Source organism: Harpegnathos saltator, unplaced genomic scaffold, assembly GCF_003227715.2.
Source record: "Harpegnathos saltator strain DR-91 unplaced genomic scaffold, Hsal_v8.6 scaffold55, whole genome shotgun sequence".
NCBI lineage: Eukaryota > Metazoa > Arthropoda > Insecta > Hymenoptera > Formicidae > Harpegnathos > Harpegnathos saltator.
Window position 1 is genome coordinate 95,001 of NW_020230371.1, and position 16,442 is coordinate 111,442.

The 16,442-nt window shown below is 39.0% G+C and overlaps 5 protein-coding genes across 14 annotated transcripts in view; 3 read left to right on the top strand and 2 right to left on the bottom strand.

The window, feature by feature from the left end:
• Positions 1–898, bottom strand: part of upSET (SET domain-containing protein upSET) — a 31,635-nt gene extending 30,737 nt beyond the window's left edge. For all 4 annotated transcript variants that reach the window (XM_011155412.3, XM_025303471.1, XM_019845353.2 and 1 more), the window contains exon 1: positions 642–898. The gene's annotated coding sequence lies outside the window, so the exon portion shown is untranslated. The remainder of the gene's footprint in view (positions 1–641) is intronic.
• A 401-nt stretch (positions 899–1,299) lies between these two features.
• On the top strand, positions 1,300–2,933 carry LOC105191764 (protein anon-73B1). Of its 3 annotated transcripts, none has more exons than XM_025303475.1 (3): positions 1,300–2,073; positions 2,291–2,463; positions 2,698–2,933. In XM_025303475.1, exons 1-3 carry the CDS (start codon positions 2,022–2,024, stop codon positions 2,794–2,796), a joined length of 324 nt encoding a protein of 107 aa, XP_025159260.1. In that variant the 5' UTR covers positions 1,300–2,021; the 3' UTR covers positions 2,797–2,933. The 3 variants fall into 3 exon arrangements, with proteins under 3 accessions (XP_025159260.1, XP_011153712.1, XP_011153713.1); XM_011155410.3 differs by having other exon boundaries at positions 1,305–2,143; XM_011155411.3 differs by having other exon boundaries at positions 1,305–1,709.
• Positions 2,934–3,018: 85 nt separating this feature from the next.
• Positions 3,019–8,148, top strand: omd (integrator complex subunit 5 omd). Of its 3 annotated transcripts, none has more exons than XR_003113655.1 (12): positions 3,019–3,428; positions 3,502–3,631; positions 3,702–4,111; positions 4,213–4,348; positions 4,438–5,107; positions 5,203–5,447; positions 5,531–5,736; positions 5,886–6,032; positions 6,119–6,259; positions 6,352–6,612; positions 6,722–7,043; positions 7,404–8,148. XR_003113655.1 is itself a non-coding variant. In XM_011155409.3 (12 exons), the coding sequence occupies exons 2-12, from the start codon at positions 3,207–3,209 to the stop codon at positions 6,941–6,943; spliced, it is 2,790 nt and encodes a 929-aa protein (XP_011153711.1). In that variant the 5' UTR covers positions 3,019–3,132; position 3,206; the 3' UTR covers positions 6,944–7,350. The 3 variants fall into 3 exon arrangements, 2 of the variants coding, with proteins under 2 accessions (XP_011153711.1, XP_011153710.1); XM_011155409.3 differs by lacking the exon at positions 7,404–8,148 and having other exon boundaries at positions 3,019–3,132; positions 3,206–3,428; positions 6,722–7,350; XM_011155408.3 differs by lacking the exon at positions 7,404–8,148 and having other exon boundaries at positions 6,722–7,350.
• Sec61alpha (SEC61 translocon subunit alpha) lies at positions 7,882–11,524 on the bottom strand. Its single transcript, XM_011155407.3, has 8 exons — positions 11,344–11,524; positions 11,084–11,151; positions 10,711–10,776; positions 10,403–10,613; positions 10,053–10,310; positions 9,774–9,940; positions 9,293–9,682; positions 7,882–9,212 (listed from the first exon to the last, which is right to left on the bottom strand). The coding sequence occupies exons 1-8, from the start codon at positions 11,348–11,350 to the stop codon at positions 8,949–8,951; spliced, it is 1,431 nt and encodes a 476-aa protein (XP_011153709.1). The 5' UTR covers positions 11,351–11,524; the 3' UTR covers positions 7,882–8,948.
• LOC105191758 (regucalcin) lies at positions 11,486–16,223 on the top strand. 3 transcript variants are annotated; one of them, XM_025303474.1, is made up of 6 exons: positions 11,486–11,636; positions 14,608–14,780; positions 14,855–15,064; positions 15,174–15,386; positions 15,553–15,665; positions 15,844–16,223. In XM_025303474.1, exons 1-6 carry the CDS (start codon positions 11,566–11,568, stop codon positions 16,075–16,077), a joined length of 1,014 nt encoding a protein of 337 aa, XP_025159259.1. In that variant the 5' UTR covers positions 11,486–11,565; the 3' UTR covers positions 16,078–16,223. The 3 variants fall into 3 exon arrangements, with proteins under 3 accessions (XP_025159259.1, XP_011153702.1, XP_011153703.1); XM_011155400.3 differs by lacking the exon at positions 11,486–11,636 and adding an exon at positions 12,833–13,031; XM_011155401.3 differs by lacking the exon at positions 11,486–11,636 and adding an exon at positions 13,883–14,066.
• Positions 16,224–16,442: the final 219 nt, after the last annotated feature.

Sequence of the window (16,442 nt, forward strand, 5' to 3'; positions counted from 1 at the left end):
ATCTGCGCGATCGCGTCGACGAGAAACTCGTAAAACCGAAGCGACGTGATTTTTCGATCATGGAAAAGCAGCCAAAGTTATGAGCGGCGACGATACGTGTGCTTGACCTGCCCTCGCTTCACCATTTTACCAGCCATTGTTGCCACCATTGGGGACGAAAAATTGCGGATGCGTATGGGATACGTATACAGCGGAGAATATCTCTCGCGGTAGCCGTAGACGTAGACGATGGCTCGGCGACGTGGCGAACGTCGTCGTCGTCCCCGTCGTCGCGACTCCCGACATCGGCTCCGCCGTCCAAGCCCGATTTCCTGCTGCGCGGGGCAAGCGAACTTTTTTTTTGGTTAAGTACGACATGCTCGCTCGCGTCGCTTTCCCGTACGATCTCGTCGCAATTCCACGACGGCGAGGACGTAGAGGTGTGCGCGAGGTCGCGTTCCATGTGCGCCAACGTCACCAGGAGTCTGCGAACTGCGCGTACGACGGCAGGAACCATGACGACGATCGACGATCGACGTAGACGATCGCCGTCGACGACGGGGCCAAGCGCGGCCGGATCGCGATTTCGCGGCGCACCTTTGCGATCCGGATCCCCCCAGCTCGACCGGACAGCATTAACTCTTCGTAGAAGCGTCTCTTACCTTAATGTGACAGGAATACAGAAGCTCGCTGCTAACTCGGATGTAAACACAGGCATTTTTTGACGAAACGGACACTAGGGCAGCGAAAACGACGTGCATACGTGCGCTGCTTACATCGCGGCCGATGCCGATTCACTACGCGAGGCAAGCACTCGTTATTAAATACCGCGGTAAACACGGGAATTCACGATCTCCACGGAAAACATCAATCGAAAACTAGACATGGCAGCCATTCTTCTGTACAAAACAAAGGTTCACATCCACGGACTCGCGAGCGACGAAGCCTCGCACCCAGCTCTCTCCCGAGCGACGGCGCCACATTCGAACGACGGCGAATTCGTATGACGAATTTTCGCGTTGATTCGCGCGTCACCGTGATTCTCCTCGCGAAAATGACCACGTCGGGAGCTTTACGTCACGATACGAAGCGAAAGTGCGTCAGAACGATCGTGCACAATCGGGCAATTTGCGTGGAAACGCATATTTCACGGATGCTCGTTGACCGAAGAATCACCGTCGTAGCCGGACGATGTCGCGACGGTCGAGTCGCAGCGCCATCTCACGGCGATTGCCGCAAATACTACAGCTGTGTATTGCCAACGTCAGGGGCAAGGGGAGCTGAGAGGCCGAGCCGAATCGCACCGAGCCGTGCCGAATGTACTCGGCTCGGCCGAGTTCGGTGGCGCGTAAATCGAGAAGCCGATAAACGTGCGCGCCGTTCAGCTCGATCGGAGGATTCGATTATTCCCCGCTGTCGCCGTGTTCTCCGTGCGATTCTGGAAAGTCGCACGATCGTTCACCGCGCGGTCCGCCGCCGTGCCACGAAAACCTTGTGAGAGATCGTGGTCGTACGAGACAGTCGCCGAGGAACAGGATCGCATACGCGCGACCTTCCTGAACGTGTTCTGTCGTCGGTGAACATATTGCGCTCGTAATGTTGGCACTATTTGTCGGGACGGCGGTCGTCGCTACCGACCGCCGAGGATTATTGATTTCCTCGCTTCGCCGCGTATATATGTCCTTCGCGTAAATATCCGCGAAACACCATGTGCCGGCGCGATTGAGCAGGTATCGTCGATCGGAAAAGCTCCTCCGTGGAGCGACGAGAGACGCTCCACGGAACGGATCGCGAGAGAGAAAGAGAAAGATCGTTACGAGAAATTCCTCGCGCGAGAAAAGGAGAAAAAACCAGAGTTGCGCGAAAGCTCGAGGGGGAACAGATGGAATGTCGGCGGGGCAGAGAGGGGCGGAGGGGGAAAAGAGAGAAGAAAAACGAAATAATAGTGGAGCCGTGCTGCAGAGCCTTGAGAATAAACTCACGAATGAACGGGATGGTTCGAATAATTACACGCGTCCACGGCTTTGACTTGGGCGGATGATATGCTTCGCGTGCTTGAAGTAGCATTTCCCTTCCTGATGTGCAACTTGATACGTTCGTCGATTTGCGACATGCAGTTTTTATCACACAACTCTGAAACTTAATTTATTTGATAAATAATAAAGTACATATGAATACAACATAAACGCTAAAATAATAATGATAACAGATAAATATCGTTAATAGTTTGGTTGTAAAACTATTACTGATATTTTCAATTACATCGGTTGCTGAAGAGGCTTCATTGCTCATTTTTATCTTGTGTTTGTAGAAATGGCGGATACGGATCCACAGTTCAAACGCTTTTTATTGCCAGCAGAGGAAACTCTGTTTGAACAGTTGCTAAGATTTGGGCTCTATGTGGGTGCTGTATTTCAAATAATGTGTTTGCTAGCTATAGTAATCTATCAGGCAGGTCCATCGGATGGTGTAGCAGCTTTAAAGGTAAATTGTCTTTTTATTTTGTCATTGCTAAGAATATAACTTTCCTACTAAACATCAAGCAGCAGTAACTATGTTATGAATGTTATAATTTTGTACTCAATGTAAAAACAGTATAATATAAATTATATATAACACTGACATTGTTGAATGAGAAATTATAACATTGATATAATTTTATTTGATGTTTACTGGGTTCTTTGTTACTTCCATCATAATAGATAATATTAATTGCAGGATGATCCAAGCGACGTAGAATGCTCTGAAAATAGCCCACAAGTAACACCGAGAAGACCTCACCGGCCGCGCAAGCAAGAGAAGAAAAAGAGACGTTAAAATACTGACTACTCTACCGAGTGATCAAATGTCACATTTTATTGAATGATATTTATATCTTACATAAGACTGTGAAATAATTCTTTAGTTATATGTATTTGTTATAAGTTATCTATTAAAAAAACATTTTTCCAGTATAATGCCAATCTTATTAGAATAACATACTATGATATAAGTACAGTAAAGTATTATGATATAAGCATAATTTGATAATTTCTAAATGCGGAAGCGATGAAAGTGCAGGCAACGAGAGGCACCTGTACCCATGTACATAACCTCTTAATCAACAAGAGCCACTATACAAATCGGCGTCGTGAGATGCGATGCATTTATACGGTATTTATTAGAAGTGCAAGTGCGATCGAACAATGTCTCACAACTAATACGGTATTTTTGATGATTCGCTCAGAATGATGCACAATACAGCAACTTTATCGCCCCAAGATATCTTGGCCGAGGTTAGGAAATTTATTTCCGGAACCGTTAGGCCTTCTCATAATACAAATACGCAAGATATGACACGTACAGCGTTATTTCTGTTGAAAAATGTACCAGCCACAAGAGCTGCCGTGCTCGAATATTTTTGTAACGTATTCTTTATCGCAGTGACAAAATATGTTCGTCAGATCGAGGTATGTATACATGGATATTTTACTTACAATCCGTTCTTATGACATAATAATTATATATTTTAATCTTCACAAGACAAATCAAGCTATAACAATACCAGAAGAAAGTATTATAGCAGAGATTCATTCTGTTCTGAGCGGTTTTATCAATGGAAATCCAGAAGCATGGGCACCTATCATATCCGCATGGTCGTTGGAACTGCTTGGTTTGTATTTAATTTAAATTAAGTTGAACAGTACGATTTTCTAACTTATAAGATATATTTTGTCCCACAGGGAAACTGTCATCAGATTATTCAAAACGTGGTAATTTGCCAGCAAAAGCTGGCATTAATGATTTTCTGCAGCAATGGATGTCATGCCGTGCAACACGAACTCTTATAGATATCACGTCTCAATGTTTGCAGTGTCTTATACATTTTGACACAGAGTCTTGCATCAAGGCTTTGTTAGATACCAGTGTGTTACATAGCCCATACTTTGATTGGGTTGTTGCTCATGTGGGAAGTTGTTTTCCAAATACTGTGATTACTAGGGTATTGTCATGTGGTTTAAAGGATTTTTGTGCTGGTGGTTATGAACATAATATCAAGAATTCAAAGTTGAATTCTGTTGTTGGCATATTAGGACATTTAGCAGGCAGTCACTCTCAAGATATCAGAAGCGCATTGTTGAATTTATTTGAGGTAAACCTCTGTCTCATATCAGATGTGTGTGTGTATATATATATATATATATGTATTCTAGTTTAATCTATAAATTAATAGATCCGTACTGTTTTTTATAGTGGAGTTTGGTTGAAGATGTAAATCTTGATGATGATACCAGGAAGCAGAAACTGGCCACAGTGCCATTCCTTTTGAATCTAGCTTCACTGTCACAAACTCTCTTAAAAGCTCTCACCAGTGATGTGTTACAAACGTGTGAGTTCCCTTTTCTACTCATATGTCTGTAGTCGTGTATAACTTAATGTAAATTATCAGTTATGATACTGTGTAAATTTTTGTTACAGTAAAACCAGACATCATACCGCGTCTCGCGTTGTTTGCAGCAGATTGGTGTAGATACTTCGAGAACCAGCCGGAAGCGCTGATAGACTTGACGGTACATTTAGCATTGGGATGCGAACAAGGCGCGTTGCAGATAATAAATATGCTGTTAGACACTAGCTTAAACACGAGCAACGTCGGCTACCACAGCGTCAATGCCGCGCAAAATGTAAAGAACATTTGTCGGGAAATATTAGAGTTGATGCTGCAAGAGATCGATCTTACGTTGAGATCACACGGCCCTCAGACTGCCAATGTTGCTCTGTTGAATTCCATCAAGCAAGATATATCGTTGTTAACGCCAATGTTGTTGAATTCCAACCCATTACGCGTACAAACCGCTGTTAGACTATTATGTTTTCTCAAAAGCCAAAACCAAAATATAGTAATTTCTATGGCGGCTTATATGCTGGTGAAGGCGCAAACGACGTTTCATCTTGCCGCTTTGTTGCGTCTTATTACCGGCAACATCGTTTTGTTCCCCGTGAATAAATCCGGGTCCGAAAATATCCTTGCTAGTAGTGATCACTTCACGCTGGTTCTGGAGCAAGCACTCAGAGAGATATATTATAAAAACGTTATAGATAAGGAGGAATTGAGACAGTTATTCCAAAATCTTATCATACTATTGAAGCAAGTATTGAGTCAATCGCATTTAATGCAAATGAAATTTTGTGATTTCTCTCACGTATGTAGATTATAATATTCTTCTTTTCGATTTGATTTAGATGGGAAAAGTCGGATAAAGCAGTGATATTGCAGTCAAAGATGATCACCAGGGCGCTCAGATCGAATTTACACCAAATATCTTGTTTGTTATCAAAGGCTACTGACTTTGATTTGGCGACCGACATCGCTGTTCTGCTCGATCTGCTAAGCACACCTGAAAAGGATCATACTCTCAATGTGGAGCTTATGCTGAGACTAACGAGAGCGTTCATTCATTATTTCTACTTGTGCATCGAACAAACCGGTAATTCAAAGTTTCTGCAATCTATAAGTTTATTTAAATGCTCACGCGAATACATGTAAATTATGTACAATTCATTATTTCAGATATTATCAAGAAACAGCAAGGAGTAAAAATAGTGTGTCATTTGTTGAAGGATCTGACTTGTTATTCTCCGTGCGCGCGCGTGTTGGCACTTAGAGAGATATTAGGAAACAGTATTAATAATGAGCAGGCCAAGTGTTTTGGGGCGAAAGAGAAATTTGAGCCCCATTTTGAGGAAATGTTACTGTTACATCAGAACCATAAACAGGTAAATCCATTAAAATATGACGCAAGTATACTTCACAGAATATGTATAAGATGTATCTTGTTGCGAATATTTCAATGTTATAATCGCAATGTTATAATCGCAATGGTATAATCGATATATATAATCCGAATAATCTCGCACCTCTGCAGGTGACAAGCACCATGTTGGCACAGCGACATTCGTCAGTGTTTCACGCCGGTGTGATAGGACACGGCCCACGGAGACCATCGCCTGAAAACGCTATCGAAAAGGAGATTATTGCTTCGAATAAAATGTTACTGATAGACGTTATAAAGGTACAGAATGCGATAGAGTTTACCATGCAATGTATTTAACCGACCAGCTAATTACGTAGCATAACGTTTAATTTTCACATTTTTAGGCATGTTGCAGTAATCAGGAGTCGGACCGATATCCTGTCAACTTGGACGCTCTGATGATGGTCAGTTTGTTGTTGGTCGAATTGGTATCACCTGACGTTATGTACAATGGTCTTCCATGGCCTGATGAGGAATTCACCAAGGTAATCCTCACTTTCTACTTTCTTTCATGAAGCGCTTCATTAATCGAATCGATCATTCTCTGATAATAATATAATGAATACAATTGTCGTAGGTGACGATCGAGAGAGATCTGCAAATCCGTCGCAAGTTCAAGGACGTACCTCTCCTATGGACGTTGCTAGAACTGACCGCCTGGTATAGACCAGCGTTGGCATACAGCTCGGTCTTGTTGAGAGGAATCGCTGCGACTGTCATGGCCAACTGGAACACGGAAGAGGGTGTTTCGCTCGTTAATACAATGGCACTGGGTCAATTATTACCGCCGCCATTAGCGAGTATCCGAGATATCTTGCCTGTGTTGGAGCCGCATCAGGTATTTGATTGTGAACCTTCGTCGATACTGCAGTGTCAATCATCTTAGCTGCAACAATTAAGAACGTTGACTTTAAAGTCCAATATGATATTCTGATCTGCGTTTTCAGATAAATACGGTGATGAAGGAATGTGTATGGGCGTACATGCGCGAACATGTACCTTCCCCAGCTTTGTTCACTCGGACTGATGGCTCTAACATAGCTTGGAGAGACACTGACACGTCAACACCCAATACGCGCTTTACGGATACTCTTCGTTTGGTGCTGCTAGCAAATATTCACACTTTAGGATCTTTGTACTCGACGTTATTTTATAATGAGAACAAGTAACGAGTGTGTGTGAACAGACGTCGCATTTCAGACGGGATTTATATTGATTTCGATTTGTATATAGTATTGATAAGACGTTACCCGAATCGCGTCTCGCATCGTAAGTATACCAAATTTGAATATCAACTTTCTTGTACGCGTTATCGTAAGAGGGACAAATATAATATTTTATCGTTAAATATGTATTATACTTTATTGGTTTTGCACATACCTATCACGCTTAACAGAGCAGTCGCTTTCTGCAAAAATGTAAAACCTTGATATCGTGTCGAACCAAGTATGATGATTAATACAAGTATTGATTAATACAAAACATTATCAAAATGTCCCATTTGATGAGTAAAGCGTGATTTGTATTACTTTACATTACATACACACACACACGCGCGCGCGCGCACACATACATATACACGTGTTTTACGCGCGATTATATAAATATTAAGGTTAAATATTTTCGCAGATTTCATGTTGAACACCATTAACAGTAAGTACATTTGGACACTCAATGTTTTTCTAATACATTGATATTCTATAACAATACTTATATTTCGCGTAACTTTTTCTCCTCTTTTATAACAATCCTACTATAAAGTAGAAAATGACAATCACACTATATAAAATAGGAAGTAATCTTTACTAGTTTCTTATATGTGTGTGTATACAATTATTTTTTAGATATATAACGTATTACACATAACGCATGGATGTTTTCCTTCTTTTCTTCTTTGCGATGCAATCTTTTCTATTGTACGATTCCCCGTTTCTTCATACTTATCCGTTAATATGAGCCGTTATCTGCTCATGTGTGGAAATAGAAATCCGATCTATAACCGATCCCTTAAATACAAATACTCGGAAAAGGACCGTAACGCATAGCGCGTAACAAAATATCAACGAAGTCTACGGGGAGGGATAAAACAAGGTAGACAAAAAAAAAGTATATTTTAATTTTTATAAAAGCACATTCTCTCCTAAATACATATATAAGAAACATATTAATTTACTTTGTTATCATTATATCAATACAGGAATGACGGTGCCTAAGATGAACGAACGCTGTTCGAATTGCTGCACGAATTACCCTAGGTGGGTGTCTCGTCCTGACAAATGACTATGCCATCGTACGCAACGATTTAATTCATACAAACATCGCGATCTTGTTCGCGCGTCGTTGAGTCTTCACGTGGCTCTGTGTTTCATACAGAGCCAGAAATACTAGTAAAAAAATGATGAAAATATTTAGTTACTTTCTTACTATATGTACACTGCTCGTTGTACGAGAGATATTACATCTTGCGTGCAGGTACGGAATATTCTGCAGAGATATCTTCCGTACTTGCCATTCACGAGCATTTCAATGTTACGTCCAAATTTTTTACTCTCTCTCTCTCTCTCTTTCTCTTTCTCTCTCACACTCCTCTCTACACTTTGTCAATGTATTTATCCCCTTAAAGATCGATATACCTTCAACGTGTATTGTTCGACGTAACGTAGGATTCTTAACGCTTAATGTAAAAATAAACAGTACGCTCTCTTCTTTAACGTATAAACAAAAATTTTACTTGTAAGTGCAACGTAAAACAAGTATTTTTATGGACAGGTAAGTTTAAAGTATGTCGCGTCAACGGTCAACATATCGGAAGTTTCCGCGTAAGAAAAGCGCACGTAAGAACCTTTTGTATCCTTCTGGAAAGTATCACTGTGTGTAATTTTTCTTGAGCAGAATATCATCGACAGCGGTATCAATGGTAGTAGTTAGTGAATAATGTGTAAATGTATAAGTATGTATGTGTATGTGTGTGTGTGTGTGTACATGTTGTGACTTTATATGTATCACGCGGGACCCTTCAGCTGGCACTGGTGCGTGTGTTTATTATTCCATGTATGCCTGACATACATACGCACGCACGCATGCTGTCAACTTGACTTACTTTACAATAAATTATTATTCAGTTCTTTTTAGAATTAAAAAAGTTCACTTTTCAAGTCTATACGTGAATTAAGTTTAGAAGAGTAACGTGCTCATGCCACCCATTTCACTTTGCTCCTTAACGAAGATCTCGAAGTACTGGTATATGATTGTGACAGCGAGCAAGATACCGGTACCAGAGCCGATCGCGCCCAGGAAATCTGCTAGCACAGAGAGCGCGCCGATGCATAATCCGCCGAATGCCGCGGCAGTCGGGATGTAACGATTCAGCTCGCGGATCATGGAGTTGTCCCTGTGGCCTCGCATTACCATCTGCTGTTCCCTCAGTTGTTTGGCGACCTGCAAATTCAACGATGCGCATCGTGAATAGCACAGTCTTAAGCTGCTACCTGTGTTAGAATTTGCATTTTGATACTGACATCCTTTGCCGAGCTTCCGGAAACTTCGATCCACGTCTTCGAGAAGAAGGCGCACGAGCTAAGCATGAAGAGAATGTATAGCACAGCGTGTACGGGATCCTGAACGATATGACCGACTGATTCCGGTGGTGATAAGTAATAACATAATCCGCCAACCGGATACGATCTGGCTGGGCCACCGCCGCCGACATCTGACCAAACGCCCAATAGATTCACTATAAGATTGCCTTGAAATTTGAGGGCCAACATCTGAGAGATAACGTATAGATTAGATACGAGAGCCGACTGGAAGATGATCGGGATATTGCTGGTATAAAACAACTTGATTGGATAGCTGCTATACTGGCCGCGGTATCTAGCAGACTTGATCGGAAGATCCACACGGAAGCCCTTGAAACAGCCAAGAGAAATTCATCAGTTATCAAAGAAATTGTGCAAATTATAAAAAAAGTTGTTTATTATTATTGTATCAACGACCTACCTGGAAGTATATAACGATAGCAAACACCAGAATAGTGGCGAGAAGATTCATCAGATTCGGAAGATTTTGCCTGTAAAATGCCTCGCGGAGAGCTCGGACTTTGTCCTGCCTAGTGGCCAGCAAGTGGAACAGAGCAATTATGGCTCCTTCGAATTCTGTACCACGACCTGTTGGGTGTTGAAAAGAAATTTTCAAGTCAATGTGTATATAATGTTAAAGTTTAAGTGTGCAGGGAACATTACAACCTCAACTTATCTCTTATAACAAAGTAGGACATACCAGTATTAACTGTAGCTGGTGAAAATGCCTTCCAAACTATGGTCTCACAGATATTGGTGGCTATGAAGAGCGATATTCCACTTCCCAATCCATATCCTTTCTGGAGCAACTCATCCAATAGCAATACAATAAGTCCAGCGACAAACAATTGGATGATAATCAAAAGACAGACACCAGCTCCAATTTCTGTAGGATCTCCATACATTCCAGTCATTACATAAACAATAGCTTGTCCAACAGTGATAACCATGCCAAATACTATAAAAAGACACGAAAAGTACAATGTTATATTTTATAATTATGTCAACTGATACTGATACTGATAAAAGTATAAAACACAATATAGTCACATTTCTGAGCTCCATTGAACAGTGCTCTATCTTTTGGGGTATCACCAACTTCGATAATCTTTGCACGGTCCAGCAGCTGCATGATGAGACCAGAAGTAACAATTGGAGAGATACCCAATTCCATCAACGTTCCTCTGTTTGACGCAAGTATTACACGGATCCAGTAGAAAGGATCTGCGCTGTCTGAAGACATGATACCGAACAATGGAATCTGCAAATAACAAAATTATGTATTTGTGTGTATTTTTTAATTAACTTGTAAACTACTTCATTACTGTTCCAGGTGACAGTATTACTTATTGACTCACCTGGCAGCATACTAAGAAAATAAATAATGTGATTGCCGTCCATAGCATTTTCTCCCTGAACTGAATCTATGAAGAAATAATGATACAATAAGTTCACATTAGAAAATGTGAATCTGTGATGTGATCTGTCACATAAATAGAAAATAATTTTGTACATTCTATCAGTATTGTCTCACTGACAGATGGTAAGGAGTATTTCATTGTGCCTGAGGCTCACACACGTATGCGACGTAATCGCGGAATTTAGGAAAAACGGTACACGAAACTGTAAATACAAGAGAGAGAGAGAGAGAGAGAGAGAGAGAGAGAGAGAGAGAGAGAGAGAGAAAGAGAGAGACAGAAATAGACTACACAATCGGTGAGGCCGATTTACCTTTCGTTGCGGCTTCGCTATTTCCGGCAGTATACTGCAGAACGGCTTTATCACCTCGAGAAACTTGACTGAAAGCAGAGAAGGTAAATCATTTTGGCGCATCTGGATGCAAAGGACTCGTACGGAGAGACGCGTACGGGCGGTAATTCGCCTCGCCAACAATATGTTGTACGTCCGCAAGAGGTTACGCGCACGAGCGAGAATCTTTTCGGCAACCACATCGTGTTTTATTTCTGATCGCGATCAGTGAGCATACTCACATCCCATCTTGGCTGCGTTGATGCGACTTTCTTCCGAGCACTACGGATCGAGTGACGTTCCTACACAGGATCCCGAGAAATAACACCACCGACAGACCGAGCAGCCTTTCGTACAGCGAGTGTATACGAGCAAAGGTGGCCGCGTATGCTCGACTGGCAAAGCGTAGCGAGTCGTGGCTCACCCCGTCGACACGTATCAATACGCCACTGTCACGTGACCTGATGATGTTGGCCGGCACACCACGCTCGCACTTCTGCTTTGGACGTCAGATGGCGTGGCGCCCGCTCGGTCGGTAAGTGCGTCAGCTGTTTCTGTCAGCTACTGTCAAACTCTTGTCATGCGTTTTCTTCTGTCACTAGCTGTATGCTAACTGTACAACTGGTACAATAGGTGGTAGGTTTTAGGGGTGTTACTCTGTATATGTCTATCGATAACTACCGGTTCGGCACGTTAATGATATTTATCTCTTGCACGGGCGACCAAGATAAAAAAAGGCTATTCTGCACATTATTTTTATTTAAATTTTTGTCAGAATTATCGCGGGGTATAAATATTTATAATTGCTTGCTTCCGGCTCGCATGATTGAATATTCGTGCTTTTTGGTCAAGGGCTCGTATCTTATGCAGGAAAAGACACCGACTGTGACAAACGATTTGTTCCAATTGATTAATTTATCATTTTTGTTATCTTTCTGCTATTTATACAGTCGCATATATATATATATATATACACATGTTTGCAACCGTTATCTACATATTCATATGTGCATATGTATACTCTATCTATATCTTATGTTTCTCAATGATTGTTCTCTTTCAACACACACTACGAATTTTCTTTTCACGACTACCTTCGATCAGTTTTTTTCTTTTAAAGTATTTCAGTTAAGATCAAAGCCTGAGTCTCAAAGATTAAACGAAAGTTTTAGAGCAAAACATCTAATAATAGATCTTTTTAGTTTTTAGTGGATACACTTATTTCCTTATTCATTTCCAAACGGGATATGTGCTTATTTATAGATATATAATTTAATTCAAATAATGTTCGTCCAAATATTTACGTAAACACATTTCCTTTCATTATGTCATCTTGCACCTAACTTATTTAAGAGAAATAATCACTATATTTTTAGCGCTATAAATTATCCTTCAATCAGTCCTACGATCTCTTTCCATTTTCCTTTATCAAAGATCATTACCGCGATAATCTATAAGTAATATCGATCGCCGTGGGGCATTCTGCTTTTGCGCGCGATTGAATGTTACTATTACGAGTACATTCGCGGACTTTATTGTTAAAATAATAATTTTTGATGTCTGAATGGATATCTGAATGATTTGTCAATAAGTTAATTTATACCGGCCAATGAAGTAACCTTGTTTTTATCTTCGTCTCGTAATGAAGCGTAAAACAGCTTCGTGGGTTTTGACGAAACCGGTAAAGGTAGGAGTAGCCGTATATAAGTACTGCCTTCTAACATTTAGGTTGTATTCCTTTCTTCCAACCAACCCTGATAGCGTTCCTTTCGTATTCTACGTTACAACATTGAATACTACTACAACTAGTAGTACAACTACATTACGACATTGAATATTCCGCTGATTATAACGCATATTACATCATGAAACGTGCAATTTACAAATATACATCATTGGCATGCATTCTTGTTGCCTTCGTCTGCAGCGGGTAAGTGAAAGGACATCGTTATCGTAATTTAGCGAGCGTCGTACATACGTTAAAAAGAAATGGAACAGTCAGTGCTGACGATGCGTATTGTGTAATATTTTCTCTGGTTTCGGAAAGATAAACGAACCTGAATTTAACTGTACGCGTGTTATACATTGTAACGCTAAATTATAAAATTACAAAAAAAGAGAGATAATCAGTGAGTGAAATTCAATTATATAATTATCAAAAAGATCTATTGAAAGTTGAATGACTGTAACTTATTGTTGGCAATAATAATCATTATCGGAGAATATACTTGCATTCCTATTGTATTGTAAATATTTTTCATATATACAACCATGCCAATGCGATATTTACAAATCTCCGCAAATTCTAACTCTTGATATTCGTAAAATCCGTATGATGTTCCGCGTATGATGTTCATAATTTTCCATTGTCGATTGCAATATTATTTGCAGAAGTTAAATGTGAACACATTGAAAATTCTTATTTTTACCCGAGAATCGCGTGTGCAAATAATTTTGTAATTTCTCCTTGATTCGCATAAATATATTTTTTAGTTATTTACATTTGCTTCTTCATCAGAATTTGCTGGATAACAATCTTGGGATATCTATACAAAGTTGTTGCGATATTGGAATTTTTTAGTGTTTTTAACATTTACATTAGCGAGATTATTTAACATAGAGCTTTTGATAGTCGACCGACCTTTACATATCATTCGTTCACGATATAATGCAAAGTATACTCAAACGATAAATTTTTGCTTGTGAAAAACATCGTCATGGCTTATCTCGCGTGCTATATCCCTTTATCTTATTCTGTAAGTATAATTCTTGATGATTCATTAACTTTCATCATATACTCGAACAATTTATTCAGCCGTGCGGCTCAACAATTCCATTCGTTTGAATCAAATTCAAACAATTTCTCTCGAACACTTCGACTTTCGAACTTCCTCAATCGAACCTGTTTGAATCAGCCATATATTTGTTTCGAACGAGAGAGAACGCATATCGACATAATGGCAACGTAAATATCGTTTGTTAACTCATTTCATTCCATAACTCACGCATAGTGAGTTTCGTCTCGTCGTTTATTCTTTACACTTTTTACACGAGAAACAGAGTGTCAAGTGACAAGTGCTTCAATTTTTGATGGAAAAGATGACAATAAAAAGAAAATACAAAAGAGTGTAAAAAGTGCATGCAACGAGAAGATATCTTTTCGTTTTGCTGCACTTTCTGTACTCATCGCAATTGCGTTTCCATTTTTCTTGTCCTCCGTCTGAAATAAATATTATTTTGGTTTTAAACACAGAAAACGTAACACAGCATAGTCAGAAGAAATGAATTTTATTCTTCGTAATTTGTTTCATAATGTTATAATTGATGTGAATATTTAGTGATGTGTAATAATTGTAATAGTTTTATCAAATCAAATCTTATTTAATTGAAAATATATAATTAAAGTACGTATTATATGATGTAGAAAAATTACAAAATTCATTTCCGAATGTCATGTAATGTATACAATATGAATATTACAATTTATTCATCTATATTTTACATAGGCAAGTTGTTGGCAAATCACATGTGTGTGTCGAGAGAGTGACAGAACCATATGGTCTTTCTGAAGGCCCTCATTGGGATCATCGTACTCAGAAATTATATTTTGTTGATATACATAATCGATACATACGTAGACTAGACCCTGCAACAAATGCTGTAACTAGTGCATACATAAGTAAGATTTTTTATAAACAATATTGCTTTGCTTGTATCACAAGATAACATAATCACTCAATGATACTTTTTCAGAAAGTGGTACTGTTGGTGTTGTTGTACCTGTGGACGATTCTACTGATCAATTTGCAGCAGGTGTTGGAAGAGATCTTATATTGGTTACATGGGATGATGAGCAGAATGAGACGAATGTACCAACTGAAGTACTATGTTCTGTTGATGTGGGAAATACTCAAACAAGAATCAATGATGGAAAGGTTGACTCCTCAGGAAGATTTTGGCTAGGTAACTAAAAAAATATTCCAGTATCGTCACATTAGTTATAATTAATGAAGATGTGCTGTGTATTTTTAACAAATGTTAGTTATATATCAGCTAATATTTTTTACAATAGGAACTATGGGTGAAAATGGCAAAGGAAATTCAATTCCTAATATAGGATCATTTTATCGCATTGATGATGACTTGAAGCCCAAAAAAGAAATATCTCCTGTTTCAATAAGCAATGGATTAGCATGGAATATCGAAGATGATACTTTCTATTATATTGATTCACCTGAACGTAATGTTGTGGCGTATGATTATAATCCAATTAATGGAACAATATGTAAGAGGCCTTAGTTATATATATTGCTATTAATTATAATATTAGATTGTAGCATAGATCTAGGATAGACAATATATCTAAAAATGATCTGATAAAGATAAATATAAAAATAATCTTAAAATTATCAAGTAAATTTAGCTAGATGTTTATAATTCGTATGTTTTAGCTAATAAGAGGATTGTGTTCAACTTGAACAATACTAATTTAACTGGAGTGCCTGATGGAATGACCATAGATACAGATGATAATCTTTGGATAGCACTATTTGGTGGAAGTCATGTAAGTATACAAAATAATAAGGCACAAAAATATAAATATACAAAATGATAAGATATGTTTAAGAATATAAGAAATGTAAAGTTGTTACGCAGATATTATATGTGATATAAAATATATATATATGTATGTATGTGTATGTGAAGATTACATATTATTTAAATATAAATATTTTGATCAGGTTATCAAAGTAAATCCGAGAACAGGAGAATTATTGTGTCAAATCAAGATTCCAGCTGAAAATGTAACTAGTGTTACATTTGGAGGCCCGCTTCTTGACATTCTTTATGTGACCACCTCAGGCAAGGATTTAACTGCAGAACAACGAAAGGCGACTCCTCATGCGGGTGCTGTATTTGCTGTAAAAGGCTTAGGAGTTCGCGGAAGTATCGCGAATATGTTTCGGATGAAATAATGAAAGCAGACGAGATGGTTTTATCAAAACAAATAATACATATATTTGAAAGCGTATGTTTTTCCCTATGGGGATTTGTGCACTTTTACGTATTTTTAAATTCTGTATATCGTTAAATAATAATGTTAAATGATGCAACTGAAAAATGCTTTTTGTACTTTGTTATTTAAATACTTAAGTATTGCGTGTTTTACACAACTACAAGAGTTTTTTAAGTGCAATCATGTACAATTTGATTATTGCTGTTATTTTGCTGAAGATATTGAATTATTGAGTTATGCACAGTACTTTTATGTGTATACTCTTAGATGATTGCTTATAGATAAAACGTGGTATATATGATGTAATGAAAAGTCAATTTCTAA